Source organism: Prionailurus viverrinus, chromosome A2 (genome assembly GCF_022837055.1).
Source record: "Prionailurus viverrinus isolate Anna chromosome A2, UM_Priviv_1.0, whole genome shotgun sequence".
Lineage (NCBI taxonomy): Eukaryota > Metazoa > Chordata > Mammalia > Carnivora > Felidae > Prionailurus > Prionailurus viverrinus.
Window position 1 is genome coordinate 153,137,277 of NC_062562.1, and position 22,115 is coordinate 153,159,391.

A 22,115-nucleotide genomic window follows, 5' to 3' on the forward strand; every position below is an offset into this window, starting at 1 on the left:
AGTGGCTTCCTAGAAATTGCTGCAATTTACCCTGGGACATTCTCAAGCTGCCACTGACAACAGCCTATCCAAAAACACATTCAAGTGGGCCTCTTTGCAGGGAGCAGTAAAATCAAATTGAATCAAGGCTTCTGAACGGAGATTTAAAATGGATTTTGGACACCTGCTGGGTTCAAAGAGAACTCTAATAATTCAGTTGTCTTCTGCCTGGAGTAGAGAACAATGCCTCAGAAATGTGAAAAAAAATTGTAAAGGAGTTTTTGAATTTGGGACCAAGGATAAACCAACATCACATCAGCAGCAATCACGAGCTGCCACTGCCCAACATGTTTTTCTAGAGACAGTACTTGCTTTTCCCCTTCCAAAATAGACAGTACTTGTAAAGGTTGTTAATTCTTTTTCAATAGAAGTTGAATAAGTTCTTGACTTAAGGCATCCCTTTGTGAGGTGGTTAATATGTCAGAGTTACAAATTATTTGAGACACCTCCACACCTCCAACAAGATCATGGGATTAAAGCATTATAGAGTTGGAAGAAAACTTAGAGGTTCACTAATTCACTATCTGCTACTCCCTCTGATTGTTATTATGCTATGATTGCATCTTTATTTTTTTTAAATGTTTATTTATTTTTGAGACAGAGAGAGACAGAGCATGAACAGGGGAGGGTCAGAGAGAGGGGGAGACACAGAATCTGAAGCAGGCTCCAGGCTCTGAGCTGTCAGCACAGAGCCTGACACGGGGCTCGAACTCACGGACCGTGAGATCATGACCTGAGCCAAAGTCGGACGCTTAACCGACTGAGCCACCCAGGCGCCCCTATGATTGCCTCTTTAAATGGCCGCTCTGTCTCTGCTTGACCCTCATCAGGCGTGGAAGGTGCAGGACAGAAGTGCCCTATTCCTTGTTCAGACGACTCTAAGCATTTGTAAATTCTACCTAAAGAATCTCTCTCTCTGTCTCCATAGTTTATGGACTTTTCTTCTACTATTTGGGTCAGAATTGGGTTTTAAGTCGCTGAGATAATCAGCCACAGACACTCCTGGCAAAAGAATGCACACGTGAAGCACCAGAGACAGACACATATCAAAGAAACTGTTTGCTGACTTCATGGCTAACAGATTAAAAAATGGTTATTTTAAGGACCAAATATGAGAGAGCTTTTACGCCACTGGTTGAAACCAAAAATTTTTAAGTTCTCTTGAGCTCTTCAAATGCACATTGAAGTGCACATTTTCATGCTTTCTATTGAGATAAATTGTTATGCTTTTGAAATTATAATACATGAACATGCAGCAGAGTGAAATTAGCATGTGGTTATTCTAGACAGTCTCTTCTGCTGGGCGTCAGGTTCCCGGCATGCAGAGGAGAAGCAAAGACAAAGAACTGGGAGTGGTTTCACTTGGTGGCACTGCAAAGCAGCCCCACAAACATGTCAGCTTCATTACTGCTTTAAAGCAAACGAGGGGCCCCTGGGGTCTCAGGCAGTTAAGCATCCAACTGCGGCTCGGGTCACGAGCTCGCGGTTCGTGTGTTTGAGCCCCGCGCCGGGCTCTGCGCTGACAGAAGAACCAATGAAAGAGCTAAGTCTGCCCCTACTGCAAATGTGGCCATACTAACTTTTCCTTACGCAAGTGAGCTGGAGAGATCTCTTGACTATCCAGGTAAAAAATATGGGGAAAGCCCAAATAAACAGAAAACAATAAAAAGCAAAGAGAATAATAATAACAAGCTTGGGTGATTATACTTTTCATCATGAATTAATGACTTCGAATTAAGGCAAAATGAATCGATTAACAGATATTAAGAAGTCCCCACCTCTGTGTCTCCCTTTCTCTCTGCCCCTCCCCTGCTGATGCTCTCTCTCTCTCAAAAATAAATAAACATTTAGAAAAGGAAAAGAAACAGGCCAATTGCCTCCATCTATATTTCAAATTCTCCTAACCATCCATTTCCTTTTCTGATAGTGAATGTCACAGCTGTTACTGACTCAGTCACGAACTCCGAGACTTTTAGGTGGAACCGCCCCATATATACATGACAACTTCTAGGCACCAGAGTCACAGATTTATTTTTTAAGTCATAGACCCTCCAACTTTCCTCTACAGAAGATCATGCTGTCTTTCCCCCTTCTCCTTTCTCTTTATTCCAGCTCACTAAATCCACTTCTCAGTCCTCACTCCAGTCCTCAGTCCTCAGTCCCCCTTCAGCAGCATTCCACACTCTGGTTAACTCCCTGCTCCTTTTCTCTGGATTTCAGTTCAGAATACTTCTGATTTCCCAACTAAATTTCCATCTGCTCCTTCTTTATCTGCCCTGCAATTCCTTCTCCTCTGAATGGTGTTCAAATATGTAAGCCTCTCTCCACCCTCCAGTAAAACCCCGACAGACCAAGCTTTTAGCACCTTGCTCCTAGACCCATTGCTGCAGACAAAGCACTCGGTGTGAAATGTAAATGCGATCATGACGTGGTGACTTTCCTCCCCCATTAAATCATGAGCTCTCTGAGCACAGGAGGCCCAGCTAGACCTATCTTTGTTGAGCTGCTGCTTCCCATATGGACTTACTAATTTCGAAATGAGAAAAACTATTTTTCATGACAACTAACTACATTCTTCATTCCACCTAATCTCTCTCTCTCTCCCTCTCTCTCTCTTTTTTTTAATGTTTATTTTTGAGACGGAGACAGAGCAAGAGAGCAAGGCAGCCGGGGAGGGGTAGAGAGAAAGAAAGACATGTGCTGACAACAGAGAGCCTGATGTGGGGCTCCATATCACAAACTCATACACTGTGAGATCATGACCTGAGCCGAAGATGGACACTCAACCGACTGAGCCACCCAGGTGCCCCTTTATCCCACCTAATCGTGTGTGCTATGTAATTGCACCATTGGCTAGGATGGGAACCAGTAAACAGAATTTGGTTCAAGGGAAAAATCTATTCCCATTACTAAACCAACAAACAAAAAATAATCTCAATGCTCATGCCACCCTCACAGCTGCGGTTGATTCTCTGGCTTACCTCTGGTTAATAAAAGTGGAGAGAAATTTCTACTTGTAATTAGATACCACCTACCGAGTTAACTCTCCCGAGAGTCTCCTGCCCTAATATTTGCTCAGTTGGCAACTAGAGGACGTTCTTTCAGAAAACTTTATAGGAGTTTCAGACCTGAAGTTCCCACTTATATTCTTATTTATACTCTTTTATGTTTATTTATTTATTTTTTTATTTATTTTTGGGACAGAGAGAGACAGAGCATGAACGGGGGAGGGGCAGAGAGAGAGGGAGACACAGAATCGGAAACAGGCTCCAGGCTCCGAGCCATCAGCCCAGAGCCTGACGCAGGGCTCGAACTCACAGACCGCGAGATCGTGACCTGGCTGAAGTCGGACGCTTAACCGACTGTGCCACCCAGGCGCCCCAATACTCTTTTATGCTTAAAGGAGTTGGGACAAATTATCACAGGGAAAGGTAAAGGAAGCAAATGCTGCAGGAAACACAGAGGGACTGAAATTAGAGGAAGAAGGAACATGCATTTTTGTAGAATTCTGAATATTCAAATTGCTAAATAAAGAAGAGTTAAGAACAGCTGGAAAGGGAACAAGAACTCAAGGCCAGTCTTTCATCACAGTGGGCGAGAATCATTTCCACTCCATGAGAGAAGTCCGTTTAATGGAGGTTTCCTGGCTATTAAAAAGGACTAAAGATTCTATCATAAAATACTAACATGGGCTGCTTTTAGTAGCATAGTCTGAAGTGGCTTGCAGAAGACTTTCGCTGCTGTGATTGTCCAGCAGTCCATTAATTACTATCTCCAATGGAGTAAGGAACCACTGGGCCTGAACCAACGAGATATAACAGGATAATGTTACTCTCAAGCCACCTAAATGGCTTCAGATCTCATGTGCTCAGAAAGGGAGAGATTTTTTTACTTCAGGTTTCAATTTCTATGTATCAAACAAAAGGAAAAATCTTACATTTATTTGTTATTTAACTGCTAAAATGCCTTGGGTTTGCAATCACAAGCTAGGATATCCTGTTCATATTTGCAACTGATAAACTGACTTTCTTGGTTGGAAAGGGGTGTGGAGCAAGGACTGGGATTTGTATAGTTTAAAAAAGTGTTATTTTAGAAGCGCCTAGATGGCTTAGTCGGTTAAGCATCCGACTTCGGCTCAGGTCATGATCTCAAGGTTCGCGGGTTTGAGCCTCGCGTCTGGCTGTGTGCTGACAGCTCAGAGCCTGGAGTCTGCTTCGGATTCTGTATCTCCCTCTCTCTCTGCTTCTCCCCAGCGCTCTCTTTCTCTCTGTCTCTCAAAAATAAAATAAACATTAAAAAAAAGTGTCATTTCACAAAAGAAATGTGTGGCCCTTCACATATATCATGAAGGACTAAATTAGGCTGCAACTACTAACATATTTACTCATCTTCTAGTAACCCTAAGCACTTTGATGAATCAAGTGGTGGTATTTGAGTGAGGGTACCATGAAAACAGTATTTTTATTTAAAAAAACCTAGATTACATGTATATTTAAAAATTTTTAAACACTTATGAACCTACAGGAAAAAAATTAAAATTGGTAATTTTTTAAGAAAAAATAACCGGGGCGCCTGGGTGGCTTAGTCCGTTGAGCATCCGACTTCGGCTCAGGTCATGATCTCACGGTCTGTGAGTTCGAGCCCCACGTCGGGCTTTGTGCTGACAGCTCAGAGCCTGGAGCCTGCTTTGGATTCTGTGTCTCCCTCTCTGTCTGCCCCTCCCCCACTCATGCTCTGTCTGTCTCTCTCTCTCTCTCTCTCTCTCTCTGTCAAAAATAAATAAATATTTTTTTAAAAATTAAAAAAAAAGAAAAAAGAACCAACAAAGCAGAATCCAAAAATGCATAAGGCAATAATGGTGTGAAAATAAACATGGCCATCTTATTAAAATGGAGAAATGTAACCCCACTTTATTTGAGAAAAGACTGAACACATGAATTACCAGCTGTGTTCCTACTGAAAAGCTTGTGTGCAAATTATGTGGAGGTAACTCTGCATCCCCAGGGAACAGGCTCAGTAAGAAAGAGAGTCTGTGTCGGGTTTAGATCAAGAAAATAAAAAAGTTAAGTATTGGCCTAACAATAAATGGCATTACATAAGAAACATTTCCTTAAATGGCTTTAGCTCTCTACAGAAAACAGTTTAAAAAGGACACACATACTTTCTTAAAATGTGGGTATTTAAGAAAATTCACAAAGCTATGTTTCATATTGGTCATTGTTAGTTTACCATGTTATGTTTCAACTCCTTTTTCCCTTTTGGTTCACGATGGCTCGCCAAGGTCTGGAATATTTCAGTAGTGCTCCACGTCCCTCTGGAGAGGGAAAGGACACCACGTCTGTCCTAGTCATCCACTTACAGCTGGGGGAAAGCTGAGTCCCCTGCTCACAGATGTGCTCCTGTCACCTCCTGTTTCCTTGTCAGAGATCCAAGAACAAATCAGAGTCCCCTAAATCCAACTCCCCTTTCCAATTCAGTAAATTGAGCCAATTAGGCAGAAACTGTCATCACCATTCTCTAAACCCTAATCCAATGAACAGAGGAATTTTTTTTTTAATTTTTAAATCATTCATCTTATTGGTGTCAAAATGGACAGAACAAAGACACCTTGCCCAAATAGGACTCATATAGTTCTGTCACTGCAACTGCTAATAATTTTACAAAAATAACTTTGTAAAATTTGATAGTAAACTTGAGAAGAAGAAGTCCCATAAGATAAACTTTTAGTCCGAGACTAATAACAGTGTTTGGATGATGAAGAACAAACACAAAACAATTAGTTAAAATAAAGCTAAAAAGAAAAAAAAAATGACAGAAGTAAAAGAATGGTTTCTGCTGAGAACTTCATGACAGAATATGAAAATAATTTGGGGTGCTTTTGCCTGGGCCCACTGTCCACTCTCTTGTCTCTTTCACTTACCATATTACAGATCAAGCCTCTACCAAAGGCAATATTGTAACATTTCATAAGCCAAGAGCCTCTCATCAGGAAAACATGTTAATTGTTTTACTTTGCCTGAGCAACAAAATATCATCGGGCCAAAAGATTTATGTCCCAATTAGAGAACATAAATCAGCTCTCGTGAGAGCAGGAGAGTCTAAACGATGAAGAAAAAGAAACTAATTACAGTTCTCTCTGTTATAAAGCTGAAAACTTTGGCCTTTTTGTTCCATTTATAATTCTTCTAGCACCACTCCCATTTTAGTCAAATATCTTAGGTACAACTTTGAAACGTGCTGAACTCATTTTTAGAATTTCATTTTCTGACACAAAATGTGATGAGGGCTAGGGATCAACCGAGTGCAGCAGCAACATGGAATTTTTCTTTCTCCCTTTAACAATGTATTCCCTTTCCATTTCCTGTTAGTGTTTCAGGGTGGCATGACAGACCAGGAAAGCCAATCACACTGGTATAATTACATTAAAATTCTCCAAATGAAATGTGCGTTGCAGCTTATTGCTACCTGAGCAAAACAACCCAAAAGAAACACCCTGTTGGCACGCTCAAAACAAACGTCTAGATTTCTTTGTTATTGATATGTTCTTCCCACTCCATGGTGGAATATATATCAGCTGTTATTGTAATACTGGAGTGAAAGGTTTCTCTTTCTTTCTGAAAGCAGTAAATCTATTAAAAACTCTGCAGATTGCAGTTTATCTACTATCTATCTATCTATCTAGATATACATGTATGTATGTCTACAGTAAATATATATACATATATATACATACATATGTATATGTATGTATATATATGTGTGTGTGTGTGTGTGTGTGTATATATATATATATATATATATATATATATATATATATATGTACACCACTTTCCGGAAGTAATTAGGGTTTTTTTCCTACATTTGTAAGTAAATCTTTTCCTCACGAAGACTAGCACAATGACTCCCCTCTCCTTCCATTTGTAGTCTGTATTTCTATAGTCGCTTCTATTCCAATAATGTTTTGGAAATTCATAGACGAACAAAAATTTAAAGGTCATATTGTTTGACCACCTTATTTTACAGAGATTGAATTTGGGCCCAGAGAGGTCAACAACAAATTTGTTGTACCCATATAGCTAATACCAACAATTTGCTATAAATAAAAGAGCAACGTTCTGCAGCCCTTCTTCTACCATTTAATAAAAAAGATTTTAAAGAACTAAACCATCAATACAAGTCAGATACACAAAGTTCAATCTTTATACAGCTGGTGATAGGAAAAGAAAACTAAAACGTAGTCAAATTTATCTAGTATGATGCTCTTATGGGCTGGGTTGGGCACCCCTCCCCCCGACATTCATGCTCTGAAGTCCCAACTCCAATCCCTCAGAATGGGACTGTGTGTGAAGAGAGGGTCTTTAAGAAGGAATTAAGTTAAAAAAAGGTCATGCGGGTGGACCCTAGTCCAATCTGACTGGTGTCCTTATAAAAAGAGATTGGGACAGACACACACAGAGGGAAGACTGTGGAAGACACAGGAAGACAACCTCCAGCTGTAAGTCAAGGGGAGAGGCCTCAGGAGAAACCAAGGCTGCCAACACCTTGATTTCAGACTTCTGGTCTCTAGCCTGTGAGGACATAAATTTCGGCGGTTTAAACCACTCAGTCTGTAGTACTTTATTATGGCCGCCCAAGCAAACTACACGAATGCCTACTAAAGAGAATCACTAGGAGAATGAACAGATTTTATTTTGATCCTACAACTACTGATTATAAAAGGTAACATAAGTGGAAGAATAAGAGGCATCTAATGCATCGCCTTCCAAAATTCCAACCTGGCTTGACGTCCCTATTTAGGATATTCAGACCTTAATTTCTGCTTCTCCTAAAAGTCAAGGTGCATAGAATAATCTAAATATATATAGAGTTGTGTTTCTTGAACTAATGTTACTGCTAAGGTCATTTTTTAATTGTGATTGCTTAAAGTTTATTTCCATTAAACATACAAACGAAGGAATTCATACATTTTCCTCCTCCTTTGTCCTGCCCAATGGGCCTGGGGCACACGCCGCACCCGAACCTTCCTGCAGACTCTCCCCGTGCCCCTGAAGCCTCGTTAGGCCCTGCACCTCAAGCCAACAACACCTGAGTGAAAATTCCCTTAAGTTCTGAAGTGACCTTTTACTTTACGAGAAGTGCTGACTCCTAAATGTAAGGCTGTTTCTACGCCTACGCAGACATGAATAATTCATCTCCGAAAATAAATTTTAAAAGCAACGAGATATAATTTTAAGTGTTGAGGGAGTCCTAAATGTATTATGCCTTACATAACTGTACCAGAGGCTGCTGTCTGTGTTTACCTCTGCTAAGAGAAGAACACAGGTGCCATCCGCCCCCCACAGCTGCGGGCATGACCCTTCCTGAGGAGCCACCTTCCCAGACCAAACGCCATCACTAACACGTCTAAAAGACTCTCTGGGTTCCTTAGCTGTAGTACAACTTATTTTTAACCGGGATTGTCATTCTGACGTTTTTCTTATAACACTTGAACTGCAAACCTGTAACACTAAAGAGTCACACATTTGAAACACTCAAAACTGAATTGTAAGTCATCACTCCTTTCCAAGTTTTCTTTGAAAAAGGAAGAAGTTTGCACAGCATGATTGAATAAAATATATAAATCATATCTACGAAAATAAACACACACACACACACAAGAAAATGATCAGAGGTTATTGCAATCGTAGAGTGTAGGGTCTCAAATGCTGTCTCCAAAGCAGAAAGCCCTGGGTGTTAACTTTATTACTTTCTAGCATACAATCTTAGTTAAGTTTCCGAAAACTTCTGATTCTCGGTCTTGCCAACCATGGAATGGGAATAATGGCAATTGTCATCACAGTTATCGAGATGTTAAAATCGATCACAAGCCAAGGTGCTTATTAGCATAATATCAGACACATGTTATCTTTCTGGCTAAATGAAAAAACACACTTGAGTTCTTGCTGAGAGAAAGGTAAAACCTCCATTAAAGGTACCAAAACAGTAAAGGGCCTGGCCTCCTGATCAGTCTTAGGATAAAGGATGAATGTCCCATGAAGAGTTTTGCCTACTTCAAGTCTCAGATCCCTTTGGGGCAGATTTTCATAGAATCTAGGGTCATGACCTGAATTTTAGCATAACATAACTTCAGAGCTGATAGAAACCCAGGGGAACAACTGCATTTCTTTTTTTAATATTTGAAAAAGCAGAATGCAAAGAGGTTAACACTTGGTCAACGTCATACCACAAAAAGAGAGCTCCCCCTGACACCCCAAAGAGTAGAATGTTACCATGGGGGTGCTACAAAATAAGGAGGAAGACGCTCCACTTAGAGACCTGTGTCTGTTCCTGCTGCCCCTTTTCTTTAAGGCACTAGGCCACTCTGGCCATGTGAGTGGGAATAAAACCTCAGGTGGAGAGGGGCAACTCTTGGGGGAAAGTTGCAGAGTGCGAGGAAGAAAGCCACCACCACCGGTGCTGTAGCCTGGGCTCAAGTCTGACAAGTGACAGGAGGGGAAGCTCAAGCAACACTTCCCTACCTTTCTTTGGAATTCTCAAATTGGTTTATCTGCTTTATGCAACCATCGGAGAGGGTATCATAAAAAGAAAGGAAAACATGACATTTTGACATTATTGAAGGTCAAGAAAATGGGTACTGGAAGGTTAAATCACTCGGAAGATAACCCAGAAAATGTGAGTGGGAGCAAGAGACAAGGACGATGTCAGCAGTTCCCTCTGCTCAGTGGTTCAGAGAGCAAACAGCTTTGCATTCCAGAAAGCCTCAAGCTAACTCTGTTGCTTCCCTTTCTGACTCTGAGATTCGGTAAATGGCATTTTTTCCTGTTCTGTGCATGTAGCAATTCTCTTGTACCCTTTTTAAAATATGAACTTTGGGATGCCTGGGTGGCTCAGTAGGTTAAGCATCTGACTCTTGATTTTACTCAGGTCATTATCTCACGGTAATGAGACTGAACACCCACTGGGTGTGGAAGTTGCTTACGATTCTCTCCCTTTCTCTCTGCCCCTCTCCTGCTCAGGTACACCCACACTTTCTCTCTCTCTCCCTCTCTCTCTCCTCTCTCTCTCTCTCTCTCACACATACACACAAAACAAATAAATAAATTAAAATAAATAAAATAAAATAAATTTTTAAAAAAAACTTTTAAATGTTTATTTATCCTTGAGAGACAGAGAGAGAGAGAGAGAGAGAGAGAGAGAGAAAGAAACAGAGCATTAGCATGGGAGGGGCAGAGAGAGAGGGAGACACAGAATCCGAAGCAGGCTCCAGGTTCTGAACTGTCAGTGCCGAGCCCGACTAGGGGCTCAAACTCATGAACCATGAAATCGTGGCCTGAGCCGAAGCTGGATGCTTAACGGACTGAACCACCCCGGTGCCCCAATTTTTCCTCCCTTTTAGAAGTAATGCATGTTCATCAAAATCAATTCAAAAAATACAGGAAGCCAATAAAATATTATCTATAATCCCGTCACTCAGAGATAATCACCCCAGGATACAGAACAACAAAAGCATCAACAACAAATATATTTATAATTTCTTGAGTGCTTAGGCCCTTTTGGAATCCTCACAATTGGTTTGGGGTCCAGAAACCACGACCTAAAGATTACATTCTATGCAATCAGAATCGGGACAGATTTCTGCCCCAGACATGAAGCATCATTCGGGAGGCTGCAATGGTCCAGGACTACTTTTCATCCTAAGCTTCTCAAGAAGATCTGTGTGTCAGCCACCATCAACTGAATTCATTCTTAGGCAAAGTATGTATGATGGATCTTCTTGGCACCTTAGAGGTACCCTCACAATTTACAGAGGCGTACATGTAAATTTCTACTTTGGCAATGTTTTTGCTACTCCCTGATAGAGTCTAGTATGTAGCAGAGTGAAGTTTATACAAAGAACCAAGGAAAAGAGAAAGGGTCTAAATAAAAACAGGTCACATCTTATTTTCTAATTAAAGGTCCAATATTAAACAAAAAAAATAAACAAACACATTAGATAGTGCATTAGACAAATTCATAAAAGTGTTAAAAATTTTTTTGATGTGACCAGCTGGAAAAATAGAATTGCAGCATTTTTAGAAAAGCACTTCAAAAAATCATCTAGTTTGCTTTGCTGGCCAGCATGCAAATGTTAAACCACCTATGACCAGTTTGTGTTCTCATCAGTCATGAAGATTGAAGATTCTTGGCTCTATCCTATAATAAAATTCTTAAACTCAACCCAAAAGAGAACCAAAAAAAAAAAAAAGGCATATCAAAACTATTTCTCTTTCTCTTAGTAAAACTCCCTCTCTCCTTGGAACAAAAATCAATTTACTTTCATCCTTTACCATGAAGACTTCATTTACTGAAACCAATCTTAGAATGCTGAATCATATTCAGCTTGTAGTCAAACATGACAATTCATGCTTTTTCCATGGGTCTGTGTCCAACTCTGCCTTCCCAAAGGTAACCAGCAAAGCCACACAACTTAGCAGTGGGAAGTATCTTGTTTATGTTTAAATTGTAACTGTTGTGCAAGATGGCATATGACACTTAACATATGTTGATTGTAGTTCAAAATACAGTGATTTCTCTGCAGATTTGTTTTGCTGAGTTTAGCTATGGTACTAAACTGCAGTGGGAGAAAAAGGGATACAGTATCACAGCTCTCTGCAGTAGAGAACATCTGGTTCTGGGTGAAGTGAATATGCACACACGATTCTTTCTCCAACCTCCGCCCCCTCCCACTCCAATGAATACAGCTATAAAATCTGGCCAGAATTCATAAAGCAGCTATTTGAGGATCTGAAAAGTAAATGATAGCAGCAGACTAAAACCTGAACTTAAAATACTATCAAATGGTGGTAAGCTCTTCCTTCTTTTTCCCTGCAATCAACCCTAGTGTGGACTCCCAGGCAGCAGAAAGCTTGACATGAACACCAAATTGAGGTAGAGCAAGCCCCAGGAGAGCCCTTGAGTTCTGGCTTAAGGAAAAGGGACTCTGAATGCACAGAGAAACTCAGGGACATTTACCCTTCACCATTTTCCTACACACCAGCATTCACACTGGCAGTGGCATTGACAAAAGCCTTCAGGTGCTTAAAATTGTAATGGAAGAGAGCTGTCCTCTCTGATAAAAGGAGCAATGATCCCAAGAGCATGGGATAAACCATTTGCTTGTATTCCCTCTCTTTCTGCCATATCATTGCTTGGTCCTGCATGTTAACACAGTTGCAGGAGGTATGCAATAGAGCAAGGTAGCTAAAACTTTAGCTTTCTGGCTGAAAGACCAAAATGAGGAGCTCCAGAGAAGAGGAAAGTACCAGGATGACAAAGGAGAAGGAGGGCTCAGGAAAACAGCTCCATAAAGATGTTCATGAACTCTCAGGTTCATCTCTAGGCTGCCAATGGGTGAATCTGGCCGTCAGCATCTATACCAAAGACTTCAGGAATTAAACTACAAAACAGATCCTATAACCAAGGTCCCATAGTGGCAACTTGGTGGTACATACACCCCAGACAGATATAAACAGCACTGCAACGGCTTCGAAAACAGAATTAACATTGTAGCCACAACTCTCAGAAGATGAGTCAGACCTTGTAGCCTGAACTCAACTGGGTCAATTGATTACTTAAATAATTAAGCTTCTTCTTTAAAGAATTGGGGGGGGGGGGGGAAGAGAGCAAAATGGACCCAAAGTAAACAGAAAAAGAAAATAATATAGGGACATAAATCAATGAAAATGCAAATAGAAAAACAAGGGTGAAAAATCAACAAAAACAAAAGCTGATTTTTTTAAATGTTTTATCTTTGAGAGAAAGAGCACGCGCACGAGTCGGGGAGGGACAGAAAGAGGGACGTAGGGTTGGAAGCTAGCTCTGCGCTGACAGCAGTAAGCCTGGTATGGGGCTCAAATTCACAAGATATGAGATCATGACCTGCACCAAAGTCAGATGCTCAACCGACTGAGCCACACAGGTGCCCCAAAAGCTGTAATCATCAGGACAGCATGGTATTGGCACAAAAACAGACACATAGAACAATGGAATAGAATAGGGACTCCAGAAGTGGACCCACAAAAGTATGGCCAACTAATCTTTCACAAAGTAGGAAAGAGCATCCAGTGGAAAAAAGACGGTCTGTTTAACTAATGGTGCTGGGAGAACTGGACAGCAACATGCAGAAGAATGAAACTAGACCACTTTCTTACACCATTCACAAAAATAAACTCAAAATGGATAAAGGACCTGAATGTGAGACAGGAAGCCATCAAAACCCTAGAGGAGAAAGCAGGAAAAGACCTCTCTGACCTCAGCCGTAGCAATCTCTTACTTGACACATCCCCAAAGGCAAGGGAATTAAAAGCAAAAATGAACTACTGGGACCTTATGAAGATAAAAAGCTTCTGCACTGCCAAGGAAACAATCAATAAAACTAAAAGGCAACCAATGGAATGGGAAAAGATATTTGCAAATGACATATTGGACAAAGGGCTAGTATCCAAAATCTATAAAGAACTCACCAAACTCCACACCCAAAAAACAAATAATCCATGAAGAAATGGGCAGAAGACATGAATAGACACTTCTCTAAAGAAGACATCCAGATGGCCAACAGGCACTTGAAAAGATGCTCAACGTAACTCCTCATCAGGGAAATACAAATCAAAACCACACTGAAATATCACCCCACGCCAGTCTAAGTGGCTAAAATGAACAAATCAGGAGGCTATAGATGCTGGAGAGGATGTGGAGAAATGGGAACCCGCTTGCACTGTTGGTGGGAATGCAAACTGGTGCAGTAATGCTGGAAAAGAGTGTGGAGGTTCCTCAAAAAATTAAAAATAGATCTACCTATGACCCAGCAATAGCACTGCTAGGAATTTACTGAAGGGATACAGGAGTGCTGATGCATAGGGGCACTTGTACCCCAATGTTATAGCAGCACTTTCAACAATAGCCAGATTATGGAAAGAGCCTAAATGTCCATCAACTGATGAATGGATAAAGAAACTGCCATTTATATACAAAATGGAATACTACTTGGCAATGAGAAAGAATAAAATATGGCCTTTTGTAGCAACATGGATGGAACTGGAGAGTGTTATGCTAAGTGAAATAAGTCATACAGAGAAAGACAGATACCATATGTTTTCACTCTTATGTGGATCCTGAGAAACTTAACAGAAGACCATGGGGGAGGGGAAGGGAAAAAAAAGTTAGAGAGGGAGGGAGCCAAACTATAAGAGACTCTTAAAAACTGAGAATAAACTGAGGGTGGTTGGGGAGGTGGGAGGGAGGGGAAAGTGGGTGATGGGCATTGAGGAGGGCACCTATTGGGATGAGCACTGGGTGTCGTATGGAAACCAATTTGACAATAAATTTCATATTTTTAAAAAAATGGATCCTTTACTAAGAATGTCAAGGGGAAAAGATACAAATTACTAATTCCACGAATAAAAGGGAACTATCAATGCAGATCCCAAAGACATTAAAAGCATAAATACTACCGATAATTCTATATATCTTAACACCTGGAATGAAATGGGTAACTCCTGAAAAACTTCAATAAACTAAAAAAAAAAAACAAACAAAACAAACAAACAAAAAAATCCACTAAAACTCACCTACAATGAAATAGATAACCCAAGTACTTTTATAAGTCCTAGAGTAATTGAACTTACCATTAAAAAGGGTAAAAAGAAATCATGAGGACTAGATGGTTTCTTAGAAAATTCTAACATACATGTAGAGGATAAATAATTCCATTTCTCTCTAATCTTTCCCAGATGTCCTAATAAATATACTTTAACAAATAAATCTACAACAAAGAATCATACTTTATGGTGAAAAAAAGGAATGATTTCCCCTCATATAAGAAGCAAAGCAAGGACATCGACTCTAACTATTCATATTCAGTATCATACTAGCAATAATAGCTAGTGCTATTTATTTATTATTATATTTTTATTTATTTATTATATTATTATATTTATTGTAAATAAATAAATAAATGGCATATGGATTGGGATAAAACCACTCCTATTCACAGATGACAAGAATGACTATGCAGAAAAACCCAAGGGTGCAATCTAATTCCTTATAATAAAAAGTGATTTTAGTAAGGCCACAGGATACAAGGACAATACATGAAAATCCAACCTAGTTTCACATACTAGCAATCGTAATTGAAAACTAACACATATCTAACACAGGCACATATGCAACAAAATATATACAAGATCTGTATGTTGAAAACTATAAAACAATGATGCACAAAATAAAGAAATGGAGAGACATACAGTATTCATGGATTGGAAGTCTCATCCTGGTAAAGATGTCTATATCCCCAAATTGATCTATAGATTCAACACAATAGGTAAGTTTATTCTAAAATTTATATGGAAAGGTAAAGAAACTTGAATAGCCAAGACAACTTTTAAAATAAAAAATAAAGTGAAAAAATAGCACAACTTGATTTTAAGATTTAACATAAAGATACAATAATCAAAAGAACATGGCATTGACAAAGGCACAAAAATATAAGTCAATGGAACAGAACAGAGAGTACAGAAATCGATATCTATCCATCCATATATATCCATACCCCCCATATATACATCCAATTGATTTTTGATAAAGATGTAAAGGAAATTCAATGAAAAAAAAATAGTCTTTTCAACAGATGATGCTGGACCCACTGAATATTTATATGTAAAAACAAAATAAAACACTAACCTAAACCTCACATCTTACACAAAAATTAACTCAAATCATAGAACTGAATGCAAAACATAAAACTACAAAACTTCTAGAAGAAAGCAAAGGAGAAAATGTTTATGACCTAGGATTGAACCAAGAGTTCTTGAACATAATACCAAAAATACAGACATATGAAGAGAACTTTGAGAATTTGGACTCTGTAAAAAGAATGAAAAGACAAGACATGTGCCAAGAGAAAACATTTGCAAAGTACATCTGTAACAAAGGACTTGGATCCAGAATATGTGGCAAAATCTCAAAAGTCAAAGGAAAAAAACAACTGGGCCCAATTTAAAAACAGGCAAAGCACTTGAGCAGATGTGTCATCAAAGAGTATAAGATAGATGGCAAATAATGAAAAGACACTCGTGACTAAATGATTAAAATTTTAAAGTGCTGGCCATACCAAATGCTGGCAGGGATGGAGACAAACTGGAACTCTCTCTCTCATACACTGCTGGTAGAAATGCAAGATCTGTACTCTAGAAAATAATTTGCCAGTTTCTTATGAAGTTAAACATACACTTACCATATGACCCAGGAATTCCCTTCCTAGGTGTTTAACCTAGAGAAATGAAAATTTATATTTACACGAAACTTGTTCATCAATGATTAGAGCAGCTTTATTCACAATTGCCTAAAACTGAAAATGACTCAGATGTCCTTCAACAAGTAGATGGGTAAATAAATGGAAACATCCATACAACAGAATACTGCTCAGCAATAAAAAGGAACACACGATTAATATATGCAAAAATGTTGATAAATCTCAAAGATGTTATGTCGAAATAAGCCAATTGCAAAGGGTTACATACTGTATGATCCCATTTATGTGGTAATCTCAAAAATACAAAACAATAGTGATTAGTGGTTGCCAGAGGTTGAGATGGGAGATGCGAGGATTAGACAGATTTCTTGGGTGGTGGAATGGTTCTGTATCCTGATTAGGGTGTTGGCTATATGAATCTATATCTGTCTTAAAACTCCCAACTGTATACCAAAAAAGTCTATTTCAGTGTACATTGATTTTAAACACTAAAAAATAAAAACAAATGTAATCAATACTCAGGTATTCACATGGAAATACAACCAGAATCTGTACCTGAATACTTGTCACGTGGCATTGTAATTGTACTGTAAGCAACAAACTAGGTCTATCCCTGGCATGTCCATTTCTCTAGGACAGAAACCCTAGCTTTATAATCTCTGTATCTCCAGTATAAAGAGAACTCCTGGTATTGAAAGAAAGCACTCAATATTTTTTGAAAGATGAAAAGTTGACTAAATCAGGCATAAATGGTTTACATTATTTCATTTCGGTAGAGAAGAACAAGTATAAAATGGAATTTAATAAGAAGTCACTAAAGGATTAAAGCGTTAGAAAGACATTTTACAATTACACACCTTTGTGTTATTTTTGGCATTAACTGAACAGAAGCTAGTAGTTGGAACATTTAGCATGAATATTCATGATTTCAGTGTGCATATGTGCCCTTCAGTGAGGACTTTACTATGAAGTCAATTACAAAGAATTTTTTCAATTGAGGTATTGCCCTAATAATTCATTAAGCTACATGCACAATATGTGCAGTGAAGTATTCTATTTGCTTTGGTTTTTTTTTTTTTTTTTAATTTTTTTTTTAACATTTATTTATTTTTGAGACAGAGAGAGACACAGCATGAATGGGGGAGGGGCAGAGAGAGAGGGAAACACAGAATCAGAAGGAGGCACCAGGCTCCGAGCCATCAGCCCAGAGCCCGACGCGGGGCTCGAACTCGCGGACTGCGAGATCGTGACCTGAGCTGAAGTCGGATGGCCAACCGACTGAGCCACCCAGGTGCCCCTGCTTTGGTTTTTAAAAAATGTTTAATGTTTGTTTTTGAAAGAGAGAGATAGAGCACAAGCAGGGGAGGGGCAGAGAGAGAGGGAGACACAGAATTGGAAGCAGGCTCCAGGCTCAGAGCTGTCAGTATAGAGCCCAACACGGGCCCGAACCCATAGACCATGAGATCATGACCTGAGCCGAAGTCGGACGCCCAACTAACTGAGTCACCCAGGTGCCCCAGTATGTCTTAATTCTTAATAATCCATGCATTACACTGTCACCACCATGACTTTATTCCAACCAAAGAGAAGAGAAGAGAAGAGAAGAGAAGAGAAGAGAAGAGAAGAGAAAAAAGAAAAGAAAAGAAAAGAAAAGAGAAAAGAAAAGAAAAGAAAAGAAAAGAAAAGAAAAGAAAAGAAAAAGAAAAACAAAGTTATTAGAAAGCTAGAGAGAAAGAAAGATCATGCAAGTTGCTTTAGGAAACCAACATTTCCTACAGGAACAGTAGAAAGAGAGGCTTCTCCCCAGAAGGGATCATCTACAGAAGAGTTTTTCTCTGCAATAAATGGCTGACCAAGAGTCAAAAAAAAAAAAAAAAAAAAGACAAGCTGAGAGTTCAAGATACTGGGATCCTGACTTTCATGAGGACCAAAGAAACATTAATGTGATTATTAAACACTGCTGAAAATACATAAGAATGGGTCAAAACTGTTAACCACTGCCATAATATATAAAGGCACAATACTTATTGTTGTTCTTGGTTTTTTCTCCCAAGCTCCTTGACAGTGTTTTTTTACATGTCCTTTAAAATGTTCTATTTTAATAAATTTTTATTACAGAAATATTTCAGAGACACATAAATCTAACATCTATAATACATAATATTTGATATATCATATATAGATATAAAATATTTTAGAGCCATGTTCAAGTTTTAAAGTGGCCACACATAGGCACTCTGCCTGATATACCCAATCAAAACAGGACAGTTTACCTTACTGTGGTAGTGTATGCACCTACAATAAGAAAAAAAGAGCCCCATTTAAATTATATAACTAAAACTTAAAACACAACCCAAACTTAAACTGTAATAGAAATGTGACTAATTCTACACGCACCTCTATTGTCGACATTCTTGATTCTTTGAACACTATCAACAGAGTCACTGAAAATAACCACTGAACCCCATTCCTTAGACTCCAATTTACTGAAGAAGCCTTTTGTAGAATGTAGGCTATACCCCAGAATAAGCTCCAAATTGAAAATTAGAAGTTATTTTCCTCTTTCTCTGACCACTCAATTTTATCTTCCATGAAGGCAATGTTCTACTGTGCCCACCATTAGATTCCAAGCACAAAACAGTGGACAGAGAGCAAATATAAAGTAATGCTTTTGAAAAAAATGTATTGTAATAAGTGAATAAATAAATGTGTATCTATAAGATTAGGACTGAAGGTAAAATTACATGATTGAACTTTAGGAATCACTTTGGCATATCCCTAGACGTTAGATATTGTACAGTTCAACGTAGACATAAATTCTTTCATTCATTCTGCCAACTGACAACTCTGGTTTCAGAATACTTTGTATTAATATCTGTGATCAGGGCTGGGGACACGAAAATTCAAAAAGGATATGGCCAATGATCTCAAGTAGCCTAAGCCTAGTGTGCAACATATGCACACACATATAGAGCCAACATAATTAATACCAGCCTGTTACACCTTGAGAGCGGTAATGAGTATATCAACAGTGAGGTCCAATGAGAAGGTAACTAATGCAACAAGAAGCCACAGAGAATTCTTTGAAGAACGAATGATTCGACTAGGGCTTAAGAAATACGTAGGATCCTCATAGAGGAAAGGCGGCAAATTATAAATTGTCAGAGGTTTGATCTTTGAAGCCAGACCATCTGAGTTTGCAACCCAGTCTACCACTTGTTAGCTGTGTGACCTTAAGCAAGTTACTTAACCTCTTTGTGCATCAGCTTCCTCACTACAATACCACAGGTGGCAGAGGGCTGTGGGGGGGGGGGGTGGTAATTAGTTAAGTAGTTAATGTAAAGCGCCTGTAACAGTACCTGAACCTTAACAGAAGCTACGTATGTGTATGGTAAATGAAAAGAAAGGGCAACAACATAAAAAAGAAGTCCCGAAGTGCTAAAAACAATTTTTGTCCCCAGAAAAAAATAAAAGCATAGAATACGTTAAGTATGAATTACTAACTATGGATAAAGTGTGTTTCGCTAACTCAGTGACAGTTTGGGGCCGTTGATCTTTTACTTCAACCATGGATCCTCAACCCAAATAAGGCCCAGATGCCTGCATGAACTCAAAACTCCACACAAAATTTTAGGGGTCCATTCACAAATTAAGGTCGGCAGGCACACCTTCAACATCATCTTCAACATCATCCCTGAGCTATAGATAACAGAATGATCTGCTGCTCTCACAGACTTTCCATCAAAAATCATGCTTAGGATGGAACTTTCTACAACCTCATGCAATTTTGGCCCTAACTTATCTCATCAAAAATTTAAACCTGAACCCTTAGAGGACTGAGACAAATAGAACACAAAGAACTAGACAGCTCCGTCTCAAATCACAAAGGGGTAATGAAGACAATTAGGGTTGGCGGGTCCTTGTCTGAGTAGCAGACCTGTGAGGGAAAAGGAGGCAGGTCGTCTAACCCTGAGGAGGTGATGAGGGTGCTCGACAAGGTGTAGAAACAGACCGGCTTTGTACTCACGTGGTGAAGGAGCCAGGGGGAGCAGATACTCTCCGCAGGTCGGCAGCTGGCACCTGATGGATACTAGAGGCAGCAGGGAATGAGCAGCGAAGACAGTCAGCACAACAGCGTGGACAGACAGGGAACAAGCCAGGAGAGAGAAAGAGAGACACACAAAATTTAAACAAAAATTAAATGAGCGCGTCACCAAACAGTGAGTGAAAAGAAAAGGAAAATCCAGCCAGCCACGGACATAATCCAAAAAGCCGGTGATAGCAATGAAGCCAACAGGACACAGGGCAAGGGCTGGCTCTACGGCAAGCCACAGACTGGAGCGAAGGGCAGGGCGCGGGCAGATGCAACCGAAGCATGGACACTGGGCGGGGCTGCGGGCAGGAGGCATCGTGGTCCTCTCTCGCTCTAGGTCATTTGAGATATCCAACGAGAGGATGCGCGCGTGTGCACAAGTACACACACACACACTCACACACACACTCACTAGAGAGGGGGGTAGGCTGGCATAGTAAACTCATCTTTGAGGAGAGTCAAGGTAAATTTAATCCTTTACCATAGTCCTCATGATTCCAAAGTCTGTAGGAAACCTGTGTCAAAGTACAACCATCTTGCAAAGAGTGGCTTGACAAAAACTTTAACGACTCTGAAGGTAACACCAAGAAAGCCTAGATTCATCACGGTGATGCCAAAATTTCACTCTACTCTTGGTAGAAGAGTGAAACCATAGACGTCCCCCTTTTCTCTCTTCTTTTATAAAAGAGAGAACCTTTGGTTGCTGTTGGAAAAGATGAAATGTAAATTTGAAGAAACTCAATAAAAAATGTGTTGTCACCTTTACATAGTCATTCTCTCTACTCTCTTAGACAATTTGAAGAGCTTCAAAGGACCTGCAGCAGACATAGCTCCCTGATCCCTGTTTTCTGCTGGGTACGCAAATTCTCATATGAAGTCCCATGAATCAACTCCTTGTTTTCCTCAAAGGACTATCGGTTACAACCAACAATACTTTTGAGCAGCCAGGATGATGGAATCCAATCAACTGCACTGCCCAATTCAAAGTTCACCAACTAGAAATCTTGCCCCTGAATAACATGATTGCTTTTCACAGTGTAGTCTTAATTACCATTGAGCTCAGGATTATAGCCAACTTAACATCTCCTTACACACCTGAGAAATTTTAAATTTCTAATCTTTTTCACAGGTGCCTTTCAAACAGCATAATCAAATTTATCTGGCCACCATGTTACTAGTACGTGAATATGAACCTAGATAAATCTCCTCTATTACTTTTTTTGGGAAAGATACATATTGCAGTTCTCACTTTATAAAATGAGATAGGTTTCTGTACCAGTGGGGTGGGGGGGTTGACTGAACACAATGGAGCTAGCCCTTCAGTTTCTATGTAGTAATAGCAACTTGGATTATAGACCAAGAAATATTTTTTGGGGGGAATAATTTTCTTTTTTGCCTAAGTGAAGATCTAATGGCATCATGAGGGCCTACTTTAACCATTTCTCATGGGAATCTGCCCCTCATCCATGCAAACCAGATCTTAAAATTCGTATGTATCATCCATTTATTAACATCAAATGTTATCAAGACATTATCTCTATTAGTTTTAGATTCATGGGTTTTAGATTTATGTTATTTTAGAAACAATCCTGGACAAATGTTAGTAGATACAGTATTAACAGAACTGATCCATGTGCCAGCCATTATTTAACACATAAACATGTCTCAGACATACTGGTAGGCCCTGAGGACCCA

At 39.5% G+C, this 22,115-nt stretch overlaps 1 protein-coding gene across 3 annotated transcripts in view; it reads right to left on the bottom strand.

Moving 5' to 3' along the window:
• The window catches only part of DGKI (diacylglycerol kinase iota), a 455,508-nt gene that overhangs the window by 136,370 nt on the left and 297,023 nt on the right, over window positions 1-22,115 (bottom strand). The window contains exon 21 of one of the 3 annotated variants that reach the window (XM_047850206.1): window positions 20,355-20,417. The exons of the other annotated variants lie outside the window; for them this stretch is intronic. Coding sequence (XP_047706162.1) covers window positions 20,355-20,417 — 63 coding nt within the window. The remainder of the gene's footprint in view (window positions 1-20,354; window positions 20,418-22,115) is intronic. 3 annotated transcript variants of the gene reach the window in all.